This window comes from Sinohyriopsis cumingii, chromosome 2 (genome assembly GCF_028554795.1).
Source record: "Sinohyriopsis cumingii isolate HCF-2022 chromosome 2, ASM2855479v2, whole genome shotgun sequence".
In the NCBI taxonomy this organism is placed as follows: domain Eukaryota; kingdom Metazoa; phylum Mollusca; class Bivalvia; order Unionida; family Unionidae; genus Sinohyriopsis; species Sinohyriopsis cumingii.
The window spans coordinates 52,001,919-52,025,884 of record NC_142962.1 but is presented as its reverse complement, the minus strand read 5'-3'; the positions used below and the strand labels follow the sequence as shown (position 1 = coordinate 52,025,884).

General features: G+C 34.7%; 1 protein-coding gene across 4 annotated transcripts in view; it reads right to left on the bottom strand.

Moving 5' to 3' along the window:
- Window positions 1-23,966, bottom strand: part of LOC149804849 (spectrin beta chain, non-erythrocytic 5-like) — a 338,094-nt gene that overhangs the window by 255,620 nt on the left and 58,508 nt on the right. For all 4 annotated transcript variants that reach the window (XR_016416849.1, XM_089945259.1, XM_089945279.1 and 1 more), the window contains exons 3-5: window positions 10,176-10,343; window positions 7,314-7,430; window positions 1,297-1,373 (exon numbers count right to left, since the gene is read on the bottom strand). Coding sequence is in view for 3 of the 4 variants with exons in the window: in XM_089945259.1 (XP_089801385.1) it covers window positions 1,297-1,373; window positions 7,314-7,430; window positions 10,176-10,343 (362 nt within the window). In the remaining variant the exon portion in view is untranslated. The remainder of the gene's footprint in view (window positions 1-1,296; window positions 1,374-7,313; window positions 7,431-10,175; window positions 10,344-23,966) is intronic.

The window sequence follows — 23,966 nt, the reverse complement described above, 5'->3', positions numbered from 1 at the left end:
GAAAGTTGGTGAAAGGTTAAATGTAGATCACAGTGACCTTTTATGTAGTACTGATGTGGTACTAATAAAGATGTATATAATCATCAAGCTCAATGATTCTAGTATAAAAGATACTTGTGAAATAAACTTAGAAAACAATGCTACCTGAGTCAATGAAGCATGAAATATAAGTCTGTGACCTTCTTCTGTGATGATGATGTTACTGAGCACTCAGAAAGATGCGTCCCCTCATCAAGCTGCAAGATTTCAGGTATAACAGTGTGCAAAACCCCATAGTATTGAGCTAAAAGTACAGAAACTTAACCATGAAAGTATAATGTACATGCAAGTACAAAGTTATCCCCCTTAGCTCCCTCCAGGGCCCTGAGTGGCTGAGTGGTCAAAAGTACTCAACGTTCCAGATCACTGCCATCTCACCTATGCCTGCGTGGGTTCCAGTCTCAGGCTCAGCTAACATGGGTACATGAGAAAGCTTGCCAGTAGTTTCTAGCGGGTCACTGGTTCTTCCTGGGGCTTTCCAGGGTTTTTCCTCCACCATTTATACTGGCCACCATGTATAACCTATCTTGTGCTGAAAAATGGCATTAAACCCTACAAAAACAACAAAAACAACTTAGCTCCCTCCACTGAAACTCAATGACATGAAACCCACTCCAAACTGTTGCCTAGGACTTAAAACCAAGAATAGTTTGCAAATCAGTGAGAGTGTCCATATTTATGTTCTATATGTAGGAAGCCAATGTTTGGTTTAGTGAAATAGATCTCATTTACTTTAGAAGCCAGCTAAAACTTAACATGTGTTCATAGAATACAAATGCCCCACCACAGTATGTGAGAAATCGCTTAAATGCAAAACTTTACCAGACATATGGACAGACAGATAGACATATGGACAGACAGACAGACATATGGATCAAGAGACAAGAATAACATTATATGCACCTGCCAGTCATGTAGAAAATGTCAATGTGGAAAGAAAACAAATGGAAGCTACATTTCCCAACTGACACAAAATTGAATGAAATTACCCAATTTGACAACAGCTTTTCCCTTATTTCTTTCTGAGAGAGAGAGGGGGGGGGACGCATTAAATTTAGATTACTGATGCAATTTTGGCAGCCACAGATTTTGTTATGTTAATCCAGAATGAGCAAAAACAGTATAATCATGCTGCCGTTAATCCCTCCTTTTATACAGCAAACAAAATTTTTACAGAACAGATGTTTTATTATTCTCCAACTGCAGAACGGTTATCAACAATGCTGACAAAAATTAAACAAAAATGCAGCTCCTTACCCAGCAGTCTTTCTCTGACACCACAGTAGCAAGGCATCCTTTGCAGATCTCTTCTCTCCACCTTCCTCCTCCTCATCCTGTAAAGAGAAGATGTAAGTGTCATGTTTCCAATCAAAGTGTTGTACAATTATCACAGTATGACCTATCTGTTTGGAACTTATTTCATTAGATCTAGTCCTAACATGATAGTAAGTGCAGTCGTACCTGTTAATAGCAGAGACACCAATGTGGAAAAAACTAAAACTGGCCATTGGACACAGGTGACTTCAATATGCAGGCTCAGCATTCAAACTTAAGATTTGAACCAACACTAGGCATTTTAGAACAAATATCAAGTACTAAATATCGTCATTATTATTAATAACAATATATTTATTGTTGTTGTTGTCATTGTTGTTAACTGATTTCATTTAGTGCAGTATTAACAAAATCATAAAATACATGTATACGTTATTCTCCGAGAATTATGTTCCACACAAGATTACTGTATCCTGCACACTTAATTCCATCCTATAAATGAAATCATCACTTACTCTTGCAAAAAGAAAAATCACTGGTCTTAGTTTGCCATGATAAACCAAAAATTTCACTACTGATTGGCAACTTACATAAGAGGACTGACTCTTTGTTTGGCCAACTTGCATAATTAGACTTAAAAACAGCCATTCACCCATCAAACAATATCTAGATTAACCAGTTATTCACCTCACTGAGATCAAAAGGGACTGCTTATGTGAAATGCCTATGATGAATAGGGAATGAAATGACGCTTAATTTGGCAATTATCATTTACACATGAACTGAAATTGAAACTCTGCATGACTTTCAGAGAAGTTCTTTGTAAATAATGAATGACCCATAAGCCTAGTGAAAGGAGACAAACTGGTGTTTCTCCTCAGATTATTTTTTCATCAGAATTATAACTTTAATTTACAGGGGAAAATATTTAAAATAAGATTTCAAACAATATCTGTCACACATTTCTTTTCCCAAAATGTTGCTAATAAATTACATTGACCCTCTCCCACTAATGAAACAAAAAATGCCTTGCTTTTGAATTTGACATATTTACACTGACAGTGTGAATGGAGTATTGTGAGTACAAGTGAGATGCTTACACATCAATTCATATGCTGTTTCTTTATCCAAACAATACCTTCCTCATCCAAAAAACGTTTAATTTGTATGCATAGAGTGGTCTCTGTCAATATGCTCCAGTGATTGGTTACAGCTGGGAGACATTATTTGGCTAGGAAACATTTAGCTGTTGAGACTGTGGAAATTAGGTGACTATTTGCTACATGACTTTTATATAAGAAATTTGTATGAGGGAAATTAGAATGTCCATAGTAACCTGGTAACCACTATATAACAGTGACCATGAGGACAGGTTTGTACTCTTCTGTATTCACAATGAATATTTTTATCCCACAGTGGACACACCCTCCAGAACATTTGTATCCTAATAGACACACCCTGTAGTAATAAACAGCAATGAGCATTTTTATCCCACAAGATACACCCTCCTGTAACCATAATACACAGTTGTAACCCAAGCAGATGCCCCCTGTTAGAGCCAGGTACCACAAAAAATTTGTGCCATGGTATTTCTGCACATACCATGATACATACCATGGTATCCCACAACAATTTAATGTTCTCTGACAGGGGATGGAATCTCTTTTAAAACTTTCCGCTATCAATAGCCAGAAAAAAAACATACATAATGAATCATCTTGACATAAAAAGAAAATAAGAAAACTCAGTTCAAAAGAAAATCACCCCACCCACCCCCACCAGAAAGTTAAATGGTCAGTACCATACAGATGAATTTGCTATGTAGGTGTTAATTACTTCTGGTATAAATTGGGATGAATAAGCGGACACTATCGTTGACACCCTGTGAAAGACACCGTGCTGATAAAAATAGGAAGTGTTGACAATGAAGCCTACAATTTACTATCTTACACTATTGATATAATAGGTATGGGAACTCTGAATGGGATGCCAGCACTTGAGGAAGATATTTATCAGACACGGCAAGTAAACAACACAAATTTACTCAACAAATAAGAAAATATTTAGTGGCATTGAAAAATTACCTAAAACTAGAACAGAAAACAACTGCTCTTCTTAAAATCTTAGGCCGATTCACAGTCTTACACATCAACATACACTAGTCAATAACTAAACGCATGACTTTTTATAATTAAAAAAAAAACTAAATGTTTCCAAAAGTTGGATTTGGCCTGAATATTGGGCACAATGTCCCATTTAGCCACCATGTGATAAATACAATTGTTGTGTTTGCTGCTTTTATCATGAAAACTGAAAACAGGCTGTTAATATCAATAATTTGTAACAAGAATACTCAGTGTATTTAAGTAGATTAATTATGGACGGAAGCTACTGATGTACTGGCACAGGGAAAAATTATAGCGGTACATACTATCATAAAAAAAATATTTTGGTAAACTAGTAATACTGTGCACCTCTACCCACCTACCCCCACCCATCCCTCCTAAATCATAACAATGAATGTTGTATCCCACTGTACTCCATATGTGTTATATGAGAAAATTGGACTGGTTTACTCTTTTTCATCCAAAAAGCAAGACCTATGTATTTTATTATCTTTATTTTTATCATGACAGAATTAAAACATGAATTGTACACATAATTGTAAAAAGACAGCACTGCTAGGTTGTAATTAAACTGGAGGGAGATATGGACAGACTTAGATGCTGGGTAGGTTTCTTTCACTTTATTTGGTTCAACATTATTTAGTACAGTATACAGCATAAATGTTAGTACCAATTTACACAACAGTATATGCAAGCTGGCAATGTGAAAACTTAATATTATAAATGAAACCTGGAAAGTAATCACTGTGACCTAATTTGGCATAATGGCACAATACACACACATGTAAGCCAGTATGCACATAGCGAATTTTATCATGGATAGGCAAGAGAGTTTTGAAAATGGTCTATAATGTAAAAACTTAGTCAAGGAAATGAACATTAGTTCACAGTAACCTATTTTTGATGTAAAGGGTGTAATACACCTCCAGATGGACATAAATATTGAATTCAACCACTTATAAAATTATAGGCTTTTGTTCCCTGTTCAATACATTGTTTTACTGAGCTGTGAAATATGATGCAGTGGAGAAGCCAATATCTATATTTCACAGTTCAATAAAACCATGCACTGGGTGAAATCTAAGCTATTAATTGTTTTAACACTTCTGTCATGGAACAATGAAAGAAAATAACTTGATGTTGCATTAAAGTGATTATACATAATGAATTTTGTGGATGCATACAGCATTACCTAATATAGATTTATTTTTACCCTGACTAACCAAAATACTGAGTACATGTAATAGTTTCATCTCATGGCCGATTGTTTGTAGTGAGATACACATATTTCATCATGTACACTTGTTCATTGAGTTGGGTCTTACACGGGTAAGCACGAGTTTGCATTATATTATTACTAAATTGTATTTTTCAATTATTTTCGTGCATTGAAAGTGTCACATAATTTTACCATTTCTGCTTTTATGCTCGATAGATAGACTTTCAGTAAATTATACAGTATCTGAGATATGAAGTCAGTTTACTGAACATATTTATATTGAAGCAGAGCGAGTTAAATGTTGTGTGTATTTACAGAGCATTTTGCAAAAATTATAAGTACCTATGTCTTTCTTTTATATTTTGTTATGGATGATCGTATGTATTATTGGTGTTTATAAGCTTAATAATCAAATATTGATAGGTATTCCATACGGCACACTAGCATTTATTTTTAGCTGGCAGCAGAGCCTCAAAGTTGGCAAAATGTCAACTGGTCAACATAGCTTAGCTGATAATTAGCAGCAAAGGTGGCAAAATGGCAACTGAGCAACATAGCTTAGTTGATAAATGGGCAACAAAGCTGGCAAAATGGCAGCAATGAAAACAATGTATTGTGCTTATGTTGGGATATTTTAATATCATCAAATGAAAGTTGTAATAAGTTGTAACATTTTGCCAGCTTTGTTGCCCAATTATCAGCTAAGCTATGTTGCCCAGTTGCCATTTTGCCAGCTTTGTTGCCCAATTATCAGCTAAGCTATGTTGCCCAGTTGCCACTTTGCCAGCTTTGTTGCCCAGTTATCAGCTAAGCTATGTTGCCCAGTTGCCATTTTACCAGTTTCACACAGCACAGGAACCCTCATAACCTAAAGTAACAATTACCAACCTACATGTTAAAAGATTAAAACTCAAGTCTGATCAATAATTGGATACAATATGCATCATACTGGTTGACATTAACCTTGAAATCAATTCACAATGTGATCAAAGCAATAAAATGTGGCATTTCACATTACTGTGATTAAGTCCTGGAGTTTGAACATGGAAATTGTATTTTGGTTTATCAAACTGTCTTTTTCTTTCTTCTTTCATTCCTGTAAAATATTTTTCTTCTAAGGTAAATGACGAATTCCGTTTGTTGGGCTGCATGTTAATATCCCTGTAAATTTATTACTATTAACAAAACTTTTGCATTTATCAACTTACAGATTTTGTAAGCTTTAGTTTTCTCTTCTTCATAAAATCAGTGAGTTTCTAAACTGAAGCTCCACCATTTGATTTTGAGGCAAATCATGAGAATTTAAATTTTCATTCATCTATTTTAAGTTTGTAATTTTTATCCCAAGCAAAATTTCTGCAGAAAAATGTTGTTGTTGTTGTTGTTGTGGGGTTTAACGCCATTTTTCAGCACAAGATAGGCTATGTATGGCAGCCAGTATTAATGGTGGAGGAAGAACCCGGGAAAACCCCAGGAAGAACCACCGACCCATGAGAAGTTACTGACAAGCTTTCTCACATACCCACATTGTCTGAATGTTAGACTCAAACCGACGCAGCAGAAAATGTGATATTCACTTGAAACATTGCACTCAGGTCAGCCATTGAGAAACCAATATGTAGTCAAATGTTTCTTCAATAATACTTACCCAATCATTCTACCTTAGGAGAACTACTACCTTGCAAATCCAGCCCTCCCAGGCTAAACCATTTTGACTAAAAGACTAAACTTAGGTAGTCGTTGGAGTGATCTCCCCTTGATAAATGGATCGATGCCAGATGCAGTAAATATTTAAGTAACCATGGAGTAGAAGGCATTCTCTCTATAGTAATGTAACTGTGGGAGGCTGGGAGGGTGTATCTGCATTATGATCAGGTAAGCATTATTGAAGAAAAATATTTTATTGGGAAATAAATGGTTTCTTCTTCAAATATGTTATTTCATCAGTCAGTGATTCTTTCCATGGTTTCCCAGGGTTCTTCCTCCACCAGCTATACTGGCAGTCATGTATAGTCTATCTTGTGCTGAAAAATGGCATTAAATCCTACAACCTTGACCATGAGCGAGTTACTGACTCTTCATGGATAAGAATGATGAAACTCAGAGATCTGGGCAAGAAATAAAATCTACCTTTTAACAATGCTCAGGGTGTGGTAAATGTTAAGTTACAGAATTATTGGGAAAATGATCAATTACTCTGACAATTGTTTTTGAATCCATAATTGCAAGAAACCACTGTTATAATATAATACTGCATGTACTAAGTAGGCCAGGATCAAAGGGTAAAGGTCACAGTTCACAGAAACAAAAATTTAAAAGAAAGCTTCAAGTTGATGATGACATGGGCAAAGATTTTCCTGCTGTAATTATAATCCTAAAAGTTATATTACCTCAGAAATAACTGAAATTTCATCCTTTAACACCCCACCCCCACCCCCTAAGTATGGATCATGCACACTGTTTGCATCTGTCACTTTTGCAAATTTTGCATTAATGAATATAGTAATATAGTGAAGGGGCATCAAAACTATTCTGGGGGGAAGTTTCTTCTGAACATGGGAAAATGGGTGGGTCAGCCATCAATCTGAATATAGTAAAAAATTTAAAAGTCATGGGTTGCAGTGGCCCAGTGCCCTTACTATAGATGTTCTTACCACTTCTATTTCAATTTCCTGAATCTGGAACCTGAGGATGATGGTCCAAATCAAACCAAGGATAAGTCGGGGGTTTCCATCACAAATGTCTTCTGCTCCTATATTCTCAAAATATACCTGGATAAAAGAAATATAATAACAAAAAATGATTTCATGGAACACAGATGATCCAAGTGCCTGATATAACCTAAGTCCAACAGCAAACCCTACAGTAGAACAAGCAAAACAGACCCTATCTGCTGGCACATTATCAGACATCAGATCAGTGTTTAAGCTGTTTGTAGTTGGACTCTATTTTTAAGTGAGGTGAGTGTATCCAGTAAATCAAAACTTAACCTGAATGTGTGATGACCAGATGGACAGATATACAGACGGATGAACAGACATGGGTAATACCATTACATGCCCTTACAATTGTCATGTTGGACAAAAAAAAAACAAATCAATGGTACCATTATGACAATACATGCAGGATCTATTCTAGAGGTAATAATTAGTGGTGGGGAGAAATCTCTTCTCCATTTAACCAAAAGGAGATTTTGCAAATATAAGAGGGTAAGAGAGGCTTAATGATGTAATAATGGTGTGGCCTGAAAACATGCAGGGCTTTTTTAGTTCTGTTGAATTTTTGGAAAGATGTTTTAGGAATTGGCAGGAATCCCACTATTGCACATCACAGAACAGAACATGAAGATGGGCTACTTGGGCTACTTAATACAAGCTGGGTGCATCATTGAATAGCGCCTGGACATGGGCTACTTACACGTAAGATAAACTGGGCATATCATCAAACAGAACATGGATATAGAGTCAGAGATTACCTAATGTGAGCTGAGCATGTCATAGAATGGAACATGGTTATGGACTACTTAATGTGAGATGGGCACTGCATGGAATATAACCTGGACAATGGTCACTTAATGCAAGCTGGGTACATCATAGAAAGAACCTGGATATTGTCTAATTAATGCAAACCAAGCACATCATAGGATGGAACTTTTATATGCACTACTTAGGTCAACAGATTCTCTTCCTGGTAACAGCCATCCTTTCTGGAACTTTCTCTGACTATGCTGTTAACTGGATGGAGATGATAACAGGCTACAAATAAGTTTCTATAGCATATATCATGAAAAGACACTATTCTACACTGTGCATTAATAAATTCACAAAAGCAAATAATCTTGATGGACATCATGAAAGTTGTTTTGAAACTCACTAAATAATACAATACCTAAAACTGCCCAAGTATCCATTACAAATAGTAATGCATAATTCCCAACAGGTTATTTTAGTCTTTTTTCTTAAAAATACTACCACATATTTTTGGAAGAGAAAATACAAAAGACTCTAGTATATGATCAGTCAGTGCATGTTCTAATGTCAAAGAAGATTCCCTTGAAGGAAATGACAGTCTACTGGGCAAGATTATTTTCCAGGAATTCGAAATAAGGCCATTTCTTCTTTTAACTGTTGAGAGTTCAAACCATCATGAATATTCTTTAGCAAAAACTAGATTTTCATATTAGCTGCTGTGATACTTATTCTGGATGTCAGCCTGATAACATTTTCATTCAGGACAAATTGAAATCATCAAAATCCTTCTGGTGAAAACCTTATGTCATAATGATCATCCATTAAAGTGGAGTAGTGACAAGATTTTTAAGACAGCTGTCACAGCTGCCATCCTGGGAGTACAACTGGCACCATATTGATTTAGGACCAACTAGATATAAGAAGCCTATAGGTCAAGATCCCATGTTGATACAGCCATCCATTTCAGCATGAGTAGGGATAATATTTTTAAGATATTACTTTCCAATCACCATGAGTAGCAATATCAATGTGACTTTCTGTTCAAGCAGAGTTGTGATAACAACATTTTAAGATGGTGCCATGATGGCCATATTGGATGTCAGATCAGCACAAGTTTTACAAAGGACCAGCTTGACATCATAACAATTCTTTCAGTCAAACACATTGCTGATATGACCATCCATGCAGGAGTAGCAATAAAAAGATTTTAAATATGGCCATTGTTGTGGTCATATTGAAAGTCATAAATTGGCACCATTTTCAAATAGGGAAAACTAGACCTCATAGGAAGTCTATTGAAAACCCTATGTTGATATGACCATCCATGTAGGAGGAGCAGAAATAACAAGATTTTAAAATGACAGCAGCAGTAGCCACATTTGTAGATCAAGATGGCTGCCTTGGCAGCCATATTGGATAACAGATTGGTACCATTTTCATTAAGACCAATTAGACTTCAGAAAATTTTTTTGGGTGAAAAGCCCTGTTGAAACTAACTTTCATTCAGGAGGAGTAGCGATAACATGATTTTCAAGATGGCCACTATGGCAGCCATATTGGATGTCCAAGCAGCACTATTTTCATTAGACCATGTGATGAATGTGAGTGCAAAGTTTCGTGACAATCCTCCAAGTAGTTTAGAATGAGTGGCATTAACAAACTTGTGTTAATAGATGGATGGATGACAGACAACAGACCAACCCATAAGCTCTTCTGGTCATTGATGGGTCAAGCTAAAGAACTTTGATTGCCTGGCTTTACTGACATGGTTAATTAAATTGACAAATCAGATTATTTTGAAATGGCTTAAGGATTGATACTTTCAGGAAACTGATGAATGGTTTAAAACATGTCATTGTGATGTGAGAAGAGATAGACCATGAAACTGTACATGTGTTTGTATATGACTCGCACTTTTCTCAAATAGACAGTAATACGAACAAATCATATACAGTTCTGAGCAAAGAGTAAAGTGAAAGTATTCAAAAAATCCTATTATAATAGATCTGCAAGATTAATTAATATGAAATTGTATAGTAATGTTACCTTTGTTCTCAAAAACTTAAGACATCTGTTGAGATTTTCTACTTTCTGTACTCTCAGAACACCTTTATTTGGTCTTCCAAGGTTTTCTCCAGAGATTATTTCTAGTAGTTTCATCAGCATCTTGCCATCTGCAAGATCTGTAAAGAGGTCTTTGATCTCTAGGCGAGCCTGAAATAATGAAACCAATGATCAAGAATCAATTTAATCTAATAAAATTCTTTATCAAAGGGTACATAAACAAAAATTAACTGGCATTCAACCATTCACAATAAAAATTCTAAAACATAATGTTCTGTTTGCCCAAAAGTGTTTGTTCAAGTTTTCTATCATTTTAAGTACATATATTTTGAAGTTAGAAAACAGATGATTTTAGAATATAGTCAGCAAGTTCTTCTAAAGATACCAATAGTAACTGAGTCACCCTCAGTACCACCATACGTAATCATGATTTGGTTGAATCAGAATGAAGCTACCACAGAGACAACTGAACAAAAAACATTGGTTACAAAAAGGCATTTAGACAACAGTACTTCATCATCATAAGCCATCTTTCAACAACATCATGATGACTGTCCAATGCAAATTCATGGCTGAGCAACAAGGCAGTATTTGCTAATGACTATTCTCTAAATGTCAAATCAGAGTATGACATGCAACAAAGTAGAGCCTACCATCACACTAAATGGCCAAAAGGCATTGGGTACATTCAGTTACCTCAGCCGTACACTGTCACACAGCAGTCCACATTGATGATGAAACCAATGCCAGAATTGCTAAATTAAGTGTGACCTGTGGTAGACTATGTGCAAATGTGTGGGAGTACAGAGAGAGGCATCAGTCTGCAAACAAAACTGAAATCTATAATTTAGCTATTATTTATGCCAACCCTGCTGTATGCATGGGAAACCTAGACACTGTACAGATGCCATGCCAAGAAGCTGAATCATTTCATGTGGCTACTTGATGAAACTAATGTGGATAAGATGGCAGGACAAAGACCAAGACAGCGAGGTTCTCAAATGAACAGAGATTCCACGCATTCACACTGTACTGATGAAATCACTGACTGAATTGGTAGGCCACGGCACCAGGATGTCAGACAAGCAACTACCATATAGGAGCTTCTGCAGCAAGCTGAACAATGAAAAGTGAAATCATGGAGGTTGGGGACAACTCTTTGATGACTCCCTCAAGTCTCCTCTGAAACACTTCAACACTGATCCCGAAACTTGGGATGATTTCACACAGGATCGTTCCAGTTGGAACAGTTTAATCCATACTAGAGCTTCAGACTCAGTTGAGAAGAACTGCAGAGGCAGTACAGAAGTGCGATCAGAACTGCAGCATGTCTTCTGCTGATCAAGCACCTCCATGACACAGACTCCTGTAAAGTGTGCCACAGACAGTTTAGAGCACCAATTGGCCAGATGAACCAGTCATGTGCTAACAGGAACCAAACCAGTCTGTGATGTGATAGTCATCTTCTGAATCAAAGGACAAACAACAATCATACAATTTGTTGTTGTTGTTGTTGTTGTATGGTTTAATGCCATTTTTCAGCACAAGATAGGCTATACATGGCGGCCAGTATAACTGGTGGAGGAAGACCCCTGGAAAACCCAGGGAAGAACCATTGACCCACGAGAAGCTACTGGCAGGCTTTCCCATGTACCCACACCATACAATTTGTATTTGAGTAACAAAATTTTGCTGTCTGTCATGTAAAATAAGAATTATAACTTTAATATCTTACTCTGTTGATCCTGTCAGCCATTGATTTTGGCACCACCACTGACTAACATGGGATATCACAGTTATCTCAATAATATCTACACCTTACTATATTTTTCACAACAATATTGGAGCGAGACAGTACAAGATTCATCACTAATATATTTTTCTTCAAGAAGTGAAATAGACAATTTTCACATTCACCGATATTCAAGGTAACACTGGTTATCACATTAACGTCTTAATCAAAAGCAAGGCTTAGTGTGCATATGTGATGTCTGAATACCAAAGACTATGGTGGACATAATATCAATAATCAAACTGTATTTAGACATATCAGAATACATTAATTGTTCTAAACTGCAAAATAAACTTTAAACAATGAATAAATAAATAAAATAATCAACTGATGTCAGATAAATAATTTCCATAAGAAAACTTTTTATCAGTTTTTCACTATTTGGTGTTCAAAACAAGAGAATGTTCAAAACAAGAGAAGACAGTTACTGGATGTACTTGCTTATTAGTCAATTCAAACCACATAGACCTAGATCTGCCTTGCATAATGTGCCAGTAGATCTGGGTCTGTGCAGTTAGGACTAATCAGAAAAGGAAACATAGACCCTGATCTGTCAGCATATTAGGTGGCAGCAGATAAAGATTTTGTTTTTTTTGCAGTTGGACTCGACATGTAATCAAGTAAACACAGTAAGAAAAAATCTATACTGTAATGTTTGCTGCAGGTAACAGACGTTCTATAAATTCTTTATGTTGCAAAAATATAAACTAGCATGAAGTAAAAGACAGGATTTCAGGGTGACCACATCCATCTAAAAAACAAAATCATTACCTTTAGCTGGAGTTTAAAGGAAATGGTATTACTATATATTTAAATTTTGACAATAAAAAATGTCCACATGTCTGCATTATATACTTGTACAGGTTTATCCGCACGTGTATTTAGCCTAGCATTTGGGAATACAATTTTGTGAAAGGAAAATTAAAAGCCTCAAGAAAACATGGGTATTATAGAATGGAAATCATCTTTGATTAAACCGGCAATATTCTTGCAGGCAAATAACAGGGCATATCTCTTGTGCTCCTAACCTCTGCCTCTAAAACTGTTTCCACAGACCATTCCCACCCAACGTTAGATAGCTGGGGAGTTATGTTGGGGAGAAAAGTCCACATTTTAAATATCTTGACAATAATAATAATATCAATAATAATAATAACTTTATTTAAAGAAGTTCAAATGGGCCATTTTTACAAGCTGCTGTCTTTAGACAATAAATGCTGTTGAAAAACAAAACAACTGATCTACTGCTTCAATAAAATATGTACATGGCTTCAAGGGCAAGTACACAATGGCTTCAAGGGCAAGTACACAATGGCTTCAAGGGCAAGTACACAATGACTTCAAGGGCAAGTACGCCATGGCTTCAAGGGCAAGTACACAATGGCTTCATACATATATAAACATTATAGGTGAGTACCTGATTTAGCAATGTTGTAAAAAATAGTAGTAGTGAAGTAAACAAAATCATACAAATATCTGTTTCTGCAGATGTTGTAAAAAGTAGTAGTAATGAAATAAACAAAATCATACAAATAACTGTTTCTGGAGATGTTGACTTTTGGAGCTTTCTACAGGGGTGGAATGTCCTTTCAACCCAACATAACTGATTATCTTCAATGGCAAAAGTTAGAGGAAATTCAAACTAAACCCCTACATGTTAATCACTAACCTACATTAATCTGTGTCATTCTGTATTATTGCTGAATTCTATTTTTCCTCTAGGTATCAATTATAGAAGCTGGTTCTATCATTTGTACATACAAAATATTATCAAAAAATATCATTATCCAGTCTTAATAAGGACATGCCAGGATATAAAAATCTAAATTGACAAAGTTCATCTTTTCCTTTTTCAAAAAGAAATTTGATAGAGGTTGGCCTGCCAGTGTGGCACAGGTGCATGTAACCACCAATATATTTCCTGACCACTGTTTGATCAAGTATCTATAAATAAAAAAATTACTTTGCAAAAGGAATTACATGTAGTATGCCAGTCAGCTCTGAAGACTTAACAGTACTTCATTGGGCTTAACTTTGTATTGTTATCCCATGGAAGACAAACCAGTTTGACCAGCCTGTCTTAAGCAATCAGAAGGGATTAAATTGCAGGGCATTAGCCCCATGGTCATCAACATATTGAAAGATGAGGTCATTTGTACTGTCCAGCATAAGACATTAATACACCTAGTAATTGTCAATAGCTAAAATTGATTCTGTCACCTAGACAACTCACAGATCTGGCCAAGTATTTTCAAAACAATTTTCAGCCGACAAGCTCAAGCTCAAAGACTTTTACAATATGTATGGCAAACAAAAAATGATTACTGTGATTCTAGTATCCCCAGCCCTATAACCTTTTATTACAAGTACAAATAAAATATAAAAAAATGTGTCGACCATGTCCCATTTTTTTTTGCTTTGGACTAAACTTTTGCCCTCAGGACGAAAACAATACTGAGTTTCATTTTTGGTATGTGATAGGAACTAATATCAGCTGAATAAAACAAAAAAAGAAATTTAAGCAAAAGAAATTAGCACCAACCTGTATTTTGTTTCACACACACCATTACCTGAACCACACATATTTTGTTTTCGTCTAACTTTAAGTAGAATATAGCCAGATATACAGAACTTTCTGAATTTTCCTAACCTGTGTCCCTATAGAGCTTCCAAATTGTAAACACACTGGTTCACCCATTAAAGTTAGTTATTTTTTCACAGATTTTTCACACAGAGGGCAATTTCTCCTCAAGAATGTAGATAAGGGGGATTTTCAATTTTTACAAGAAGTGTTTTAAGAGGATAATATAATACTTTTTAAAAGTTATTTTTAATCATTAGTTGTTTGCCAGTTCATTCTTTATGTTATCAATATGTACCATATCATAGGCCATACATTGCCATGTGTATTATTAATACATGAAATAGATATATTGTTTCATGCCAATGTATGACCAAAAACTTTTAAAGAACAAATATAAAATTTACAGCTGTTTATACTCTTTACTGGCACAGTGGCCATGATTAAGTTTTACAACAATGACACTGAAATGTATGCATTCAACCAGCTTTTAGTAACAGAGACTACGCAAAAACTGCATATCCACCACTGAAAAGCAATGCTAAGTATAGCTGGCAAAATGTTTTTAATACCTAGATCATTGATGAAAGCATCTCACTGCTCATTTGAAAAAAGTCACTTACCATCTATACTCACTTAAAAGTCGAGTCAAACTTCAAACAACAAAGATCCTGATCTGCTGTAGCATAATACACCTGCAGATCAGGGTCCATGTTGTTTTTCTACTGATTACTCCTAACAAACTGCACAGAATCATTATGTGATGGCAAATCTGGGTATGTGCAGTTTGTTCTACTGATTACTCCAAACAAACTGCACAAACTCATTATGTGATGGCAGATCTGGGTCTGTGCAGTTTGCAGTTGGACTAATCTTATAAAGGAGTGTATACGGTAGTAAGCACTTAGAGCAGCTGAATGATCAAGATGTCAAACACTCATAGGATTTAGCTTTAATGGTAACCTTAATGAATGAATGTTGCTGGTTTGATCATTGTGCTCAAATCAAATCAACTGTGAAAACGTTTCACATGCTCAACTACCTTTCAAAGGAATTAATTAAATATATAGCGGAATCATGCAATCGCATAACCCAGAGAAAACACGACTTAAATATAATATCCATTTTGGCAGTTTTAAGCTTGAGCTTATTTTCTTACTGAAACGCTGCTTACTGTGTACTGAATGTGCACTAATGAGAAAGTATAGATTGAATCAAATAACCAAATCTTTTGGATTTGTTTGGTATATTTTTGCTAATATGGTCTTCATTAACAACAATTAAACATACATTATGGTTAGTACGTGTTAGCCATGGGTTTTGCAAGGGTAAACCAAGTCTAACATTGATGCCAAAGCTCACTTTCTTACCTCAAACAATAAATATCAGCAGCACCAACATTAAATTCACACAGTCAGTAGGAAACCTAGGTGTTACTCTGGACAGCACTCTCACACTGAACCAACATGTCATAAACATATGCAAGGCTGCATATCTGAGCTGAGACGCATCAGCTCAATTCGCAAATATCTTTCAGCTGATGCCACTAAAACATTTGTGTGTTCATTAGTACTTTCATGACTGGACTATTGTAACACAATTCTATTTCCTACCTTAAATATTCTCAGCATGGTTTTTTTATATAAATGTTTTCTAATTTCATAGTGTTTGTTTTTGTAATCATATTATTATATGTTTTTTATCTTACAGGTGTTGTCTAATATTGTAAAGCGCTTAGAGCTTCTAAAGATTAGGCGCTATACAAAGTCCTCATTATTAATATTATTATCTCTAGGAAAGAGAAATGAAATCTCCTTCAAACTGAAGCCAAAGTCACTCTTTGGTTGTCAAGTTGGTTATTGATTTACTAATTGTTTCATTTATCAATTATTTATTCAGACTAATAAAAAGGTATATAAAAAAAACATGCTCCATTCTTTACATATGTGCATAAAAATTATTCCTTGACCACATTAGTAAGAAAGTAGTACTGTAATTGTTATCACAACTTTTAGGAGTCTGGCCAATGAGTCTGAGCATGAATTAACTGGTTCGCAAACTGAAAGATTGGCTCCTGATTCGTTAAACTTTCTACAAGTAACTCAAGACTCAAATTCAACTTCAAAACCCAAAACTTAGTTGTGATATTTAGAGTGTGCCTAGGGTAATTCATGAAGATCTGGCAGTGACCCCAAAACAAATCTTAAAAGTTTTGTGACTTAAATTTAAAGTGATAGACTGTCAAAGATTTTGGGGGACAAGGACACAAACTTTTTAAGTCCTAATGAGATTCTATGCATGTACTACAATTAAAATTTTCGAAGTATGTTTGGAATTTCTGTACAACTGTACATCTGCTATGTTTGGCAACAAACTAGCCTCTTATCAATACACACAAATCGTGACTAGTGAGCATTTCGTATCATATATTGATGTAATGTTTCCACTCAAGTGGACATTCCAGTGTTGCTGTTCACCTGTCTTTTGAATACATGGTTAAGGAGTGGAAGTAACAATACAGGTGGATAATAGACTGAAATACTTCTCTCTATCAAGGGATTTTCTTTTTTCTATGTGTTTTTCTCAAATATTCCAATGTTTTCAAACTCTACTGGTGAAATTTCAAAGGCCTAACTGATTAAACATGCTCTAAACCAACTACACCTATTTTGAATTCATGCAACTTACAAGACATGAGAATTTACTTTGAAAGTTTCAAATGAAATATCTACGAAGCTATCAGTAAAACCTGTACCAAATTATCTGCTGTCTGACTACTTTTTTTCCAGTGCAATTGTTCCTTTCATGAAATCATATTTTCTAACTATGGGCTTCAGACACCAAATTGTACAAATATCATTATTATTGTTGAGCATGCTGCCGAACATATTGTATCATAATATGCAACATGATTTTCTTCAATATGATAGGTATCATGATAATATCAAATACTTACATAAATTTAAAAATATACAAGCAAGTTTGTTGCAAAAAAATCATCACTTGTATCATTACATACAAATTCATGTATGCTTCCTTTTCTTTTCTTCTTTTGTTTAATATTCAAAAATAAAAAACTCTTATTGTTAGATACTCTAAAAATAACTTTAACAGACCTTTATTATCATATTCTGATGATCAGATAAATGTGGTGAAGGACAGTAAGTGATGAGGGTGACTCCATTTAAAACGACAGCTTAAATATTTTGTAATCTCAGGCACACTCTTTAGGTACATGTATGTTTACAGTTCTCATCTGTTGATATGGTCTAGGTACCATGTATGTTTACAGTTCTCATCTGCTGATATGGTCCACTCAAAACAAAAACAGAAACATAATTCAGGCTTTGACAACTAAACACAGCATGCTTATGTCACTTTTCCTGACAAGCAATACATGTGTATAACATCAATTGCAAAGGGCTAATTGGGAATGAATCCGAAATGGCCCTGTTCTTTTATCTTCTTTTCACTAACCTTGGGATTGGATATGTAGGTTTTGCCCAATCATTTGTGTTCATTTGTTACTTTGCTTGTGTGCTCATTTTTTGTTGATATTTGTCACCCGCTCAATATTTAATTACCCCCTTCAATAGTTATGACCCTATTTCAATGTACGTGTGAAAACTGTTATGTGGATGCATCTTTGAAAAGGTAATTAAGCTGTATCAATACCCTATTGCCTTGTGTCAGTTGCCTTGGTCTTTACTGCAGTATTTGCTGGCCTATATGACAATACTTTTTTTACCAGAAAATCTTAGCTTCATTTCATTTATATTCCGAATCGACTTGTATATGGATCATGTCATCCGAATCGCTCCATCATATTTTTCGTATGTAGTTCTCTTCTCTGAGGGAGCCGCTGAAGCCGAACCTGGTTTCATGGAGGGCAGCTATGCTGACATTTAGTCTGGTGAGCTCTCTATCGATCATGGATGGCTTCCTGGTATCATCCACCTCCATGAGGTCGTCAGAGATGCATGTGCACATGGTGCACACACTCCAGCTTGCGAATTAAAGAGCTGGAGTTAACTTTGCTGGTTTCTTGTTTCTTCTGTCTGGTGTGGAATTTCTCTCTGTTTGTTATGCTGAGCAACACACTGAGCTCCAGACACCCACTGGAACAGGCAGAAGTTGACAGGTCAACATCTTACTGACCGGGGGCTGCCCAGCTTGAGGCGGGTGGTGGTCAGCAAGTGGGACACAATGATCCCTCCCACCATCAAAGCTGACCCGCAGCACCCCTTCCCTATGCCAAACGGGTGGGACTTGTAACCCATAGACTACCAGCTTCTGTGTTGTTTCCTCACTCAGTAGTGAGGCTGGAGTAGCTTTGTAGTGGTATTTACATGCTCATTAAATATGCTAAATATGCTGTATTCATTCATTCCAAGATAACACCTGTTTGGGGTCAAGATTCTGCAGACCATATCAGATTAGCGAGGCTACTAATAGGGAAATGAGGCTACCCATGGGTATTATGAATACCATACCATATAGCGAAACAAAATGCCAGATGGTTACTATAGATAGTTCCCGAATGACGTCATCAGCCAGCATATCTGTGGTCATTTGACAGATTGACTATTGACATTATATGGTGTTTGGAAGTTGAAATAAATTCACTGAATCTCTAGATACTTTTATGAAAATTTACATAAATAAACAGAATGCAAATTGGGCTTTCTGTTAGTATCTATATTTGTAATTTATAAGTTGACCTTGCTTCAGTGTACCTTGTTAAAAATGGTAAATTTTGGTAATTGCATATAGGAGAAACTGCCAGGTTGCCCGTTGTCTAGGTAAAATGGGCAGAATATTGCCTGCTAGTGGCCTCATCGGGAAGCATCTATCATAAATTTCTCAGCTAGTGCCATTTTGTAACTTGCCCATGGAACTGACAGCAATTTTAAGTACATCAAGCATGAGCAAAGATCAAAAACAGTTGCCGCCTATGTACAGGAAGAGTACATGCACTTTAAACAAAATCTTAATTGTTGGGAATGGAGAGGTCATTATACTTGCAAAGAAAATTAGACTGCATGCACAATGGCCATTCTTGGGATTTAACCTAATGGAGAATATATGGATATAACTATCGTGAATATTTAAACCCCGAAGGAGTATGGTATGTATTTTCATAGTTTATGGTTTCATTTATTAATGTTTTCGCTCTTTGATAAAAGCTTCAGCAACATTCCAGGGCAATAAGTTTTAAAAAAAGAACTAAAAAATCCACAAAGAGCTGAACTCTCTCCCTCTCTCTCTTTCTCATATATCGGACCATATTTGATTTTGATCACAAGGTGGAAAAAGAAAAATCTGATGGAATACATATGCATCCTTCTCTCTGTATCTCTCTTTCCCTCCCCCTGGAAAAATGCATTTTAGTATCAATGATGCAATTTCACTATTGCCAGTAATCTGAAATAACATACAGTGATACTTTTAATATTTATGAAACAGGAAGTTATTATAATTTAATTCCACACTGCATCACAAGTTTTATCCTATCCATAACTCAATACATTTTCGGATCAGCATTATTATATGAAGCTAAAAGTACATAATATGTTTAAAATACTTCTTGTGAAATAAATCAGGTACTTTTAGTTACATTTAATGATCCTAATGGGAAAGATTAAAGTTACCGGTAGGATAAAATTTGTGATGCTGTGTGGAACGAAGTGAAAAACACAATCTGACATGTTGATCTGGCTTCGTCTAATGCTCAGCATCGACCTATGTAAGGATGAAGAATGGAAAATTTGCCAAATTTGCTGATTCAATTTATACTCCACATCAATTATAGGCTGGCAAATACGGTATATTCTATTGCCAAGGTAAATAATGCAATTCAGTGGCAGTCTCGGTCTATATTGTGATACTATTAACAGAGTAAATACTGCAATTTATAAATAGTGATACATAATTGCCACAGTAAATATTACAATTTATCAATGGTTCTTGTATATGCTGTGATACACTATTGCCAGAATAAATATTGCAATTTATCAATAGTCTGAGTCAATATTGTGATACACTACTGATAGAGTGTATATTGCAATTTATCAATATATCTGAGTTTGTACTGTGATATACAATTGCCACAGTAAACATTGCAATTCATAAACATGTCCCCTAAGTGGTCGCTGTCAGTTCTTCATGTAGGTCATTGGAGATCTGATTTTAATCAGATAGTGTCACAAGACTAGGTTATGCATATATTACCGGTAAGTGATGTTGCAATCAAAACATCAAACCACCTCTACTTCTAAGACATATGAAATTTCAGTTAAATTTGGAATATTATGTGAATTTTGGTCTACCATTAATGTTCAGGAAAGCATTTGCATGACTCATTTGTTCAAATGACAATGTAATGCCTATAAATGAATGCATCTGAATGATGTATCTTGCCTTACAAATGCCTGTACTCTATGCTATTGCTTACAAATGCCTGTACCCTGTAGCATGCTTTACAAATGCCTGTACCCTATGTGATGCCTTACAAATGCCTGTACCCAGTATGGCATGCCTTAAAAATGCCTGTACTCTGTCATGCCTAACAAAGCCCTATACCCTATGTGATGCCTTACAAATCCCTATACCCTATCATATGGCATGCCTTATAAATGCCTGTACTCTGTCATGCCTTACAAATCCCTGTACCCTATGTGATGCCTTACAAATCCCTATACCCTATCATATGGCATGCCTTATAAATGCCTGTACCCTATGTGATGCCTTACAAATCCCTATACCCTATCATATGGCATGCCTTATAAATGCCTGTACTCGGTCATGCCTTACAAATCCCTGTACCCTATGTGATGCCTTACAAATCCCTACACCCTATCATATGGCATGCCTTATAAATGCCTGTACCCTATGTGATGCCTTACAAATCCCTATACCCTATCATATGGCATGCCTTATAAATGCCTGTACTCTGTCATGCCTTACAAATCCCTGTACCCTATGTGATGCCTTACAAATCCCTATATCCTATCATATGGCATGCCTTATAAATGCCTGTACCCTATGGTATGCCTTATAAATGCCTACCCTCTAGATCATGCCTTACAAATACCTGTACCATATGGCATGCCTTATAAATGCCTGTACTCTGTCATGCCTTACAAATGCCTTTACCCTATGTGATGCCTTACAAATGCCTGTATGATATGGCATGCCTTATAAATGGCTGTACCCTATGGCAGGCCTTTTTAAATGCCTGTATGCCTGTACCCCATGTCATGCCTTACAAATGCATGTACCCTATGTCAAGCCATATAAATGTCTGCACCCTGTCATGCCTTACAAATGCCAAAATAAAATATCACATTATCATGATCTCTAAATATTGAATTTAAGACCAAACTTTCTTTCATCTCTCTCTCAATTTTAAGTATCCTACAAAGATAAATGTCATTAATTTATGCAGAGTAAGAAGGCCAAAAGTATCATACATTTATCTTGCTAATCCTTAGAGTATATTTCATAAAGAAAACAAACAGATTCTGGCTATCTGACCAATCAGACCTATTCCAACTTAAGTAATGGAATCATGTCTTTCCATATGCTAATATTATGTCTTTCCATATTCATCTATCATGTCTTTCCACATACTAATATTGTCTTTCCATATACTAATATTGTCTTTCCATATACTAATATTGTCTTTCCATATTCATGCCTTTCCACATATATGTACTAATATTGTCTTTCCATATACTAATATTGTCTTTCCATATACTAATATTACGTCTTTCCATATTCATCTATTATGTCTTTCCACATACTAATATTATCTTTCCATATACTAATATTGTCTTTCCATATACTAATATTGTCTTTCCATATACTAATATTGTCTTTCCATATACTAATATTACGTCTTTCCATATTCATCTATTATGTCTTTCCACATACTAATATTATCTTTCCATATACTAATATTATCTTTCCACATACTAATATTATCTTTCCATATACTAATATTGTCTTTCCATATACTAATATTGTCTTTCCATATTCTAATATTATGTCTTTCCACATATATGTACTAATATTGTCTTTCCATATACTAATATTATCTTTCCATATACTAATATTATCTTTCCATATACTAATATTATCTTTCCATATACTAATATTATCTTTCCATATACTAATATTGTCTTTCCATATTCTAATATTATGTCTTTCCATATACTAATATTATCTTTCCACATACTAATATTATCTTTCCATATACTAATATTATCTTTCCACATACTAATATTATCTTTCCATATACTAATATTATCTTTCCATATACTAATATTGTCTTTCCATATTCTAATATTATGTCTTTCCACATATATGTACTAATATTGTCTTTCCATATACTAATATTGTCTTTCCATATACTAATATTATCTTTCCATATACTAATATTGTCTTTCCATATACTAATATTATCTTTCCATATACTAATATTATCTTTCCATATACTAATATTGTCTTTCCATATACTAATATTATCTTTCCATATATTAATATTGTCTTTCCATATACTAATATTATCTTTCCATATACTAATATTATCTTTCCATATACTAATATTGTCTTTCCATATACTAATATTATCTTTCCATATACTAATATTGTCTTTCCATATACTAATATTATCTTTCCATATACTAATATTATCTTTCCATATACTAATATTATCTTTCCATATACTAATATTATCTTTCCATATACTAATATTATCTTTCCATATACTAATATTATCTTTCCACATACTAATATTATCTTTCCATATACTAATATTATCTTTCCACATACTAATATTATCTTTCCATATACTAATATTATCTTTCCATATACTAATATTGTCTTTCCATATTCTAATATTATGTCTTTCCACATATATATACTAATATTGTCTTTCCATATACTAATATTGTCTTTCCATATACTAATATTATCTTTCCATATATTAATATTGTCTTTCCATATACTAATATTATCTTTCCATATACTAATATTATCTTTCCATGTACTAATATTGTCTTTCCATATACTAATATTGTCTTTCCATATACTAATATTATCTTTCCATATACTAATATTGTCTTTCCATATACTAATATTATCTTTCCATATACTAATATTGTCTTTCCATATACTAATATTGTCTTTCCATATACATGTATTATGTCTTTCCACTTACTAATACTGTCTTTCCACATACTATTATTATCTTTCCATATACATGTATTATGTCTTTCCACATACTATTATTATCTTTCCATATACTAATATTGTCTTTCCATATTCATGTATTATGTCTTTCCACTTACTAATACTGTCTTTCCACATACTATTATCATCTTTCCATATACATGTA